General features: G+C 33.1%; 1 protein-coding gene across 1 annotated transcript; it reads right to left on the reverse strand.

Annotated features, from left to right (window-relative positions):
* Nucleotides 1-405: 405 nt before the first annotated feature.
* LOC126826929 (alpha-L-fucosidase) lies at nucleotides 406-7,281 on the reverse strand. The gene is made up of 8 exons (XM_050556084.2): nucleotides 6,822-7,281; nucleotides 6,241-6,347; nucleotides 5,589-5,719; nucleotides 5,193-5,326; nucleotides 4,808-4,905; nucleotides 4,367-4,499; nucleotides 3,329-3,499; nucleotides 406-2,171 (listed from the first exon to the last, which is right to left on the reverse strand). The coding sequence occupies exons 1-8, from the start codon at nucleotides 7,184-7,186 to the stop codon at nucleotides 1,922-1,924; spliced, it is 1,389 nt and encodes a 462-aa protein (XP_050412041.2). The 5' UTR covers nucleotides 7,187-7,281; the 3' UTR covers nucleotides 406-1,921.
* Nucleotides 7,282-7,988: the final 707 nt, after the last annotated feature.

Consider the following 7,988-nt stretch of genomic DNA (forward strand, 5'->3'; position numbering starts at 1 on the left):
TATGATGTAACGGTGATATATTTGAACAGATTTTTAAATCCGATCAAAATTGTGACGTCTAGATTTTTATACAATCTGGGGCCAAATAATTCAGGAAGTTGCGGTCCGATATTCGCGAACATCGAGAGGGACCAAGATGTTTGGGTTATAAATACATTTCAAGTTGTGATTAAAGTTTGGTTTTTTTTATAAGCAATATTTTATTCAGATTTGTATCTGAATAGGGATTGGGGAACAGGCATAGCCTATATCAAACCCCTCTCCCTGAAAGTTGTGAGCGGTATAAAATTAACATTATGCTGAAGTCCTAAAATATATGACCTATGGTTCTGGTAAAAAGGCATAGTTTATTAACTATTTACACAGAAAGGTGACAAATAGAAAAAGTACAAATAAACATTTAAAAACATCAGACAAATTTAATCCAATCAGTAACTTATGGTATTTAAGTAGGCTATTAATTACAGGTATCAACAATAAATGTAATAAAAATACTAAAAAATATTTATGTACTTTGCATAAATATTTCAATCTTCGGATAATTAGGTACCATAATATTGAACATTTAAGAAATTAAAAGGATGCAAATTCCAAGACATGCACAATTTTAGAGTTGTTCGATGGATAGGCACATAAAACAATACTTAAATATCCTAAAATATACCATAAATAAAATTTTTAAACTTTCAAGATGTTTTAACTACATGTATGGTAATAAATATCTTAAAAAAATATAACAAAATTAAGTATGGTATTTCAAAGATAAAAACACTCCACATCAACACCTATAAATTAGCATTGTTATCTTATGATGTTAAATTATTTGTGTATCACATAATTTCTGAAACACTCTTGCATCAAAACAAAAAGGGAAATAACAGTGTTACAGATAAGCCATTTATACAAATATAAAGATATAAAAATCAATATTTTTAAAAATATATATTACAAATCACAGTAAAAACCCTGATTATCACACAACATTATCCCACATAACATCTTAACGCTAAATTTACATAAAATTTATGTAAAAATGGTCAGTCAGTTTACCATCATTTTGCTCATCTTTTTAACCACAAGTCTTTTTTATGTTATATTTACCTCATTTTCTGACGTAACTCTAACGTAAAGTTAACCTCATTTTCTGACATAGTATAGCAATTTATGGTACATGTATCATAATATGATAGCTTGGTTCAATATGTACTGCTCTCTGATTTATGAAAAAACAATTGGGTCAGAAACACGATTTCAGTGACCCCAAAAATAGTCCTTCTAGTTAGAAAATTTAGATATCTCCATTTAAATGCAATCCATGTAAGGAGAATCATCTATTTTTACAAGACTATGAAAATAATTGTTTAGTGACACAGTCAGAATCAATGGTTTGCATAAAGTCTAATTTTCAAGTGGTCTAAATAAACAAATAATAAGACATCAAGAGATCGCAAAATAATATGGATATGTTAAACAAATAATAAGACATCAAGAGATCGCAAAATAATATGGATATGTTAAACAAATAATAAGACATCAAGAGATCGCAAAATAATATGGATATGTTAACTTAAAACATCAAATCTTTTTACATATAAACAAATCAGACTTTTGGCCAGAGACATCACATAATAATTAACTGAAGTTTATAGGAGATGAAGATTTACAATTTTTACCTATAAATTATAATCTAAAAAAATGAACAAAATATTAACATTTCTGGCATCTAACCCCAGTTTCATCGTGGACTGATACATATACTGTATTTGTTTCTGATTGTAAATACCAAACTTAAAATCTAAAATTATTGAATACCTTTATAACCGCACAACACACTACACTGTGTATTTCATATTATTTAATTTCAGTCATGCAACGATTATGATGGTCTCAACCAGTAACAAATTGAGTATTCGTCTCTCATTTAATTACCCAGATTAGTGAATTTAAACACCTTGGCATATTTCGATGGCTGAGTATTAACAGTTAGGGACGGTAGAATGATTTCAATACCATGTGTGGTTCCAGCTCTCCATTCTATACTGCCTGTATATCCTAATAGAGAAACAACTGTATATTCTGACACGCTGGGTGCTCCAAGTTGTAAGGTTTCACCTGATGGCCAATTCAGTACTGTGGCGTAGACATACTGCTGTCCCTTTGCACTTGTGTACCTAAAATGGAATATTAGAAAGATTAAAAAACAGTTTCCATCTCACCGCACATGGTCATGGCAAACTAAACAATAACAAAGAAGACATCCAAAACCTGATGCCAAAATTAGTTTAAGTTTCACACAATATATTTTTTTACCGTTCAACAAGGTAGGCAACCATTCTCAATTTGAACCAGGGTGGCATTTAAAAGGAGGAGACTTGTTAGACAGGAACCCATACCAAATTTAATTCAATAACAAATTTCAAAATATTGCTTCAAGGGGAGGACATTTTTCACTTTGGAATCAAGCAAAACATTTACATTTGTTTTCAAAACACAAGTGATGCTTATTTTACAAGTATTACAGTTAATAGAAATGCTGACAGAAGAGCGATATTATTACAGTTCATAGGAAAGCTAAATGGTAACTGATATTATTACAGTTCATAGAAAGACTGTCATGTGGGCAATATTATTACAGTTCATAGAAAAAAATGACAGGAGGGTGATATTACTACAGTTTATAGAAAAGCTAACAGGAGGGCGATATTATGAGTTCATAGAAAAATTTGTTGTGTTGTTCTTACTGTTTAACGTTCACTTCCACCGAATGTGATATCGCAGACAATTCTTATTTCTCATTTTTTATTACCTTAGACTTTTAGAGTATGTAAAGGGGTCTTGCTTGTGGAAGGAAACCGGAGTACCCGGAGTAAACTCACAAGGTTGAGAAGACGCCCCTATCTCCAAGTCACATATGCTCACACCAGGGATCGAAACAACAACTGCAAGCCAGAGGTGACCGGCCAGCTAGAGGTTGAAGCGCAACACCCTAGACCACAAGGCCATCCCAATCCCCCCATAGAAAAGCTAATAGGTGGGTGTTTATCACAGTTCAGTGAAAAACTGACAGGTGGGTGATATTCATTGATGGGCGATATTACAGTTCATAGAAAAGCTGTCAGGAGGGTGATATTAATTTAGTTCATAGAAAAACTGACATGTTGGTGATATTATTATATTTCTTGGAAAAGCTTACAGTCGGTGATATTGTTACAGTTCTTGGAAAAACTGACAAGTGAGTGTGTTCTTACAGTTCATAGGAGAACTGACAGGTAAGCAATTATCATTAATCCAGGTATGGGATATTAGATATGGTGTATTAATTACTGACCAGACACCAGGTGTAATGGTATCATTTTGATATGTCCATGGTTTAGTGCTATAAATAGCTTCTCCATTTACTTTTAACCAATCACCCATCTGTAACAAACGTTCTTGAAATATTGGTGCAATAGTTCCTTCCTTAGTTGGTCCGATATTCATCAACAGATTTCCACCACAGCTAACAAAATATAACAACAGATTGGAAAATATATTGAAACAGATAAAAATGTGTGTTTGGAAAATATATTCAAAGTGTATGGAAAGATATCATAAGCCATGCACAAATCAATTATTAACGCAGGTGGCATTGTGAATGACGCACCACTCTAATTGTAAGACAAGGAGTGAGAGAAAAATGGGGTTAAACGTACACTGGACACAAACTAGGTCATTTGCAGACAAATAATTCGCTTGCGCGTAGGGGTCTTTAGCAGTGGGAGGAAACTGAAGGACCCAAAGAAAAGCCTAGAGGTTGGACAGGCGATCCTACTTCTTGTCCTGTACAACCAGGGAATCGAAACCACACCAGTTGACTCAATGACAGACCTTATGATACAACATGCATATGCTAACCATTCGGTCATCCACCTCCCTAAACAAGGAGTAAACACGAGTTTGTTACCATGTGCACTAACACGCACAAGAATAGTAATATACCTTTATCAAGAATCATATATGTCATGGGCAATAACTCTGGAAATCATTTTGTTATAAGCTCAAACTACCCAAAATTTTATAAAAATCGATGTACAACAATACCCTGTCATAATGGCATTCATCAAAACTTATAAGTTACAGGTAATAATGAAAACACTCAAAACTGATACGGATCATTGCTTGTCCATTGTAACTCTCCAAACATTTGATGAAAATTGGTTAAGAACTTAACTGTAAGTGTAAAAGGCTGGCATTAAAGGTTTCTGCCATAGACGCTAAACACCAACCAGCGAGCATGGGGATGAAGACAATATTTGACCACATTAACATGTGGGCACATTAAAATGTTGAATTAAGATATAAAAAATTATTGTAAATTCAGCCTTACCTAACAGTTTCTATAAATGTTTTTAACAATTCATCCATTGTCAAAACATCTGTGAATTTCATATCTCTTCGATAACCCCATGAAGCATCATCAAGGGTCATAGCATTTTCAAACTTTCTCTTCTGTAGAACACCTGAGATAAGATAATAAATAATCAGGAGAACTGCACAACAAAACACATTAAGAATAAACAAAACAGGAATAAAGCAGAGAGTACAATTAGATACACATGAAAGGTTCTAGAAAGAGTAAGCATACACTGCCTTGTGCATGAAGCCTGTCACAACTTAGAGCCAATGCAGCAATAATTCTGACAAGGACTTCAGCAACCAAAGATTATGGGAAATGACCACCAACAGAAAACAAATTTGTAGTGAGGATCCCTTGAAATGAGAGGTTTGTATAATTACATTTTACCTTGAGAAGAAAATTAATACATACCAGGATTATATTTATCCGAGCAAGTTAAATATCCTCCATGATGACACATATCACCATTACCCCATCTATCATTGGTTACCACTGTATCTTTCACAGGACTAAAAATATATAAATAAATTCTATACATATAGTTTCCTCAACTAGGACATCGTATAATCCCTGATGTTGTTACTGTAGTGAAATATTTGCTAGAATATGACATTTCTAGAAATTGCGGGATATCAGAGTTTAAAAATTGGGTTTTATCATATTCAGATGTAGAGGATTTTTTGTTTGAATAGTACCTCATGATTGATGCGATGTTTTTAAGTTTATATTTGGTAACCCGTTTGATTTTCAAGATACAATGTACATATAACAGAATTGTTGGTTAAAATGATCTCACCTTTCATTATACAACCAGGCTAAAAAGTTTTTGGAATCCCAGTAAGAATCAGGTGCTTCCCAATCTCCATCTGACCACACAACTTCAGGATTGTATTTCTGGACTATCTCATATAATTCAGGCATTGTCTTATCCTGTTGAATAAAAAATAAATAAAGAATAAAGCACTACTGCCCTGAATATTAACAATTCCACTTGTATAGGTTTTAAGGTGTTCGATTTGTAATGAATCTTTAAAAAACCTTCAATCCATTATGAACTCCTGATGCAACTAACTATATAGTCAAATTATAGCAAATCACAGAAAAAAATATATTTTTTTTATGATCAAATAAAAAAAACAAAATTGTCAATGACTCTTTACTGTAAAGAATTGGATTGACACACATGACTTACTTTAACAAAGTTATTAGTCGTCCAGTTATTAGCCTTATCTTGTAGATATAATGGATGAAACCATTCGAACAGTGAGTGATATAAACCAAAATGAAGGTCTGTATTCTGTTGAATTGCTGTGGCTAATTCACCTAAAACACAGAATTATTTAGAATATAGAATAAACATGGTATACAGCTGGAAGAAGACCAACCATTGGCAAAGGCAAAATATAATTATAACATACTAAAATGTTCTGTGAAATACTACTGCTAGAAGGAGAGATAATTCTTATTTCAAGAAAGGAGAACTGTAGGACATATTTTTTCACTGTTAGAAGGTTAATTATCATACTGCAATCTTATGTAAAGAAATGAAACAGGGTTTAACGTCTAATTTTTCTGTACCAGTGAAGATGGGCATTCGCCATACAGTCTTCTACCGAGGAAAATTTTGCCCTGACTACAGCCTCCTTTTAAATACATTAATATCATAATGATTTTAGTCAATTAAGCACTTCTGCCTTTTTCACTCAATAGAAGTAAATCATATCCTGGGGGTAATCATATCTCACCACACCAGTATTCACAGCAACTTGCCACTGATTTCATCTGGTTTTCAAAAATTAGAGAGCAACAGCCATTTAATAGTGAACAGCCCTACATGTACTTACCAACAAGATCTCTATGAGGTCCATTATCCATGGAATTCCAATTAAAAGAATATTTGGACGGCCAGTTGGTGAAACCTTCATGATGTTTACTGGTTAAGACAACATACCTGAAAAAACACCAAATGTCAATATCAACAGTACATTTATTAATGTCCCAGAATATTCCATAGAGTGATCATATGTGAATTGGACATTTTAATAAATATTTCCATTTTATACATAAATAATTAAAGTCTCTATATAGGCCATTTACATTTTTCTGAAATCAAATTTTTCACATCTTAAATTAATCAATGCTACTTCAGTTGGATTAAAAAGAGGTCATCAATAGATTTTAGATAAGATTATATCATGTGCTGGCTTCTGACCATATCCATTTTCTTTTTATTGAGGAAGCTGAATGATTCTTCATATTTTTGTAAATACTTCAAAAGGAATTTAACCATATTTTGAATGATTTTCCGGTTCAAGATTAAACTTTCACACTATTGTACTTTACAAGAAATTCCTCAACAAATGGTGTTCAGAGACATTAAAGATCATTATAATTATTATAACTAAAATATATTTAGTATGTATACCTTGCCCCTGAAGCATTAAAAATACTGGCCCATTGGCTTGGTGAATAAAATTCAGTTGTATATTGTTTAGCGAAATCTGCATAGGTAAAACCTGGAGGGTAGTTAGCCTTCATAAAATTTATACAATCCGTGTCGTTTGCTCCTTGCCAGTCATACCAAAACCACTCTGACCGAAAACTCGGTACAGCAAAAACTCCCCAATGAATGAAGATTCCTAATTTTGCCTCGTCATACCAAGATGGTAGTGGACGGGAGTCTAGAGATTCCCAAGTTGGTTCATATGCTGCATTAGTTGCTATTATATTTATAAATAAAAGTATACAAAGCGAGAGTTTGTTTACAACAGGCGTCTTCGTGGCCACCATTTTGAAAGCATGTGATCTTTATATGTCACGTGATCCTGAAATTAGGCGGATCTATTCTTTTGGGTACATTGCACTCCCCGGTGATCAATTTTTGGAGCAAATCTTGTGAAATTACATGTTTCACATCACATCAATATTATTTTCCTCTATCTGATGATATTTTAAAAACCCTAATGGGTTATTTTGGTAGGTTATTCTGTAGATTGTAGTTATTTCCCTTGCACTAGGATATGGTTTAATGTCTCAGATTTCCTTTAAAAATGATATAGATGACTAACTATAAATAAAGGAGTCATTAAACACCAAAATCAGGGGTTTTGAATTTTCCATGGCAATCTCTAAATTAGTGATACGAATATTTAGCTATGTCTTCAGACGTACTGCATACACTGACGACCCACCCCACCCACGAAAATGTTAATTAAATCTACTTATAGTTTATTATCCTACCACAATTTCTTTCATCAACCTATTTCTAGAAATAATGGCGTCACCAGTCGAGATTACCATCTATATTTGGTAAATTAATATCTCTTGTAATAAATACGCCATGGAATTGATTTCAATGGATAGGCTATTCATGAATGCAGAGGAACGGTTATTATTGTGATGAAAGAGAACCCGCTTCGTTCTATCACCATTATATTGATCACCGTATCTAATCAATGACAACATCCTCTCTCATATTTACTCTTACATGCGGATACAGAGTTAGGGAAGTGGGATGTGGGGTTAAAGTAGCTAAGTCTCTAACTCAATATCATCCAAAGTCTTCGACATTGGAAACAAAAATTATTTGTCA

This window comes from Patella vulgata, chromosome 7 (assembly GCF_932274485.2).
Source record: "Patella vulgata chromosome 7, xgPatVulg1.2, whole genome shotgun sequence".
NCBI classification, from domain to species: Eukaryota; Metazoa; Mollusca; class Gastropoda; family Patellidae; genus Patella; species Patella vulgata.

Bases quoted from the DNA above. Each gene is read 5' to 3' on its own strand.
- LOC126826929 (XM_050556084.2), bottom strand. From the start codon at position 7,186: ATGGTGGCCACGAAGACGCCTGTTGTAAACAAACTCTCGCTTTGTATA. The intron at 6,348-6,821 runs GTATACATACTA...GTGTTTTTTCAG, and splicing joins TTTAATGCTTCAGGGGCAAG to GTATGTTGTCTTAACCAGTA. The intron at 5,720-6,240 runs GTAAGTACATGT...TCTGTGTTTTAG, and splicing joins ACCTCATAGAGATCTTGTTG to GTGAATTAGCCACAGCAATT.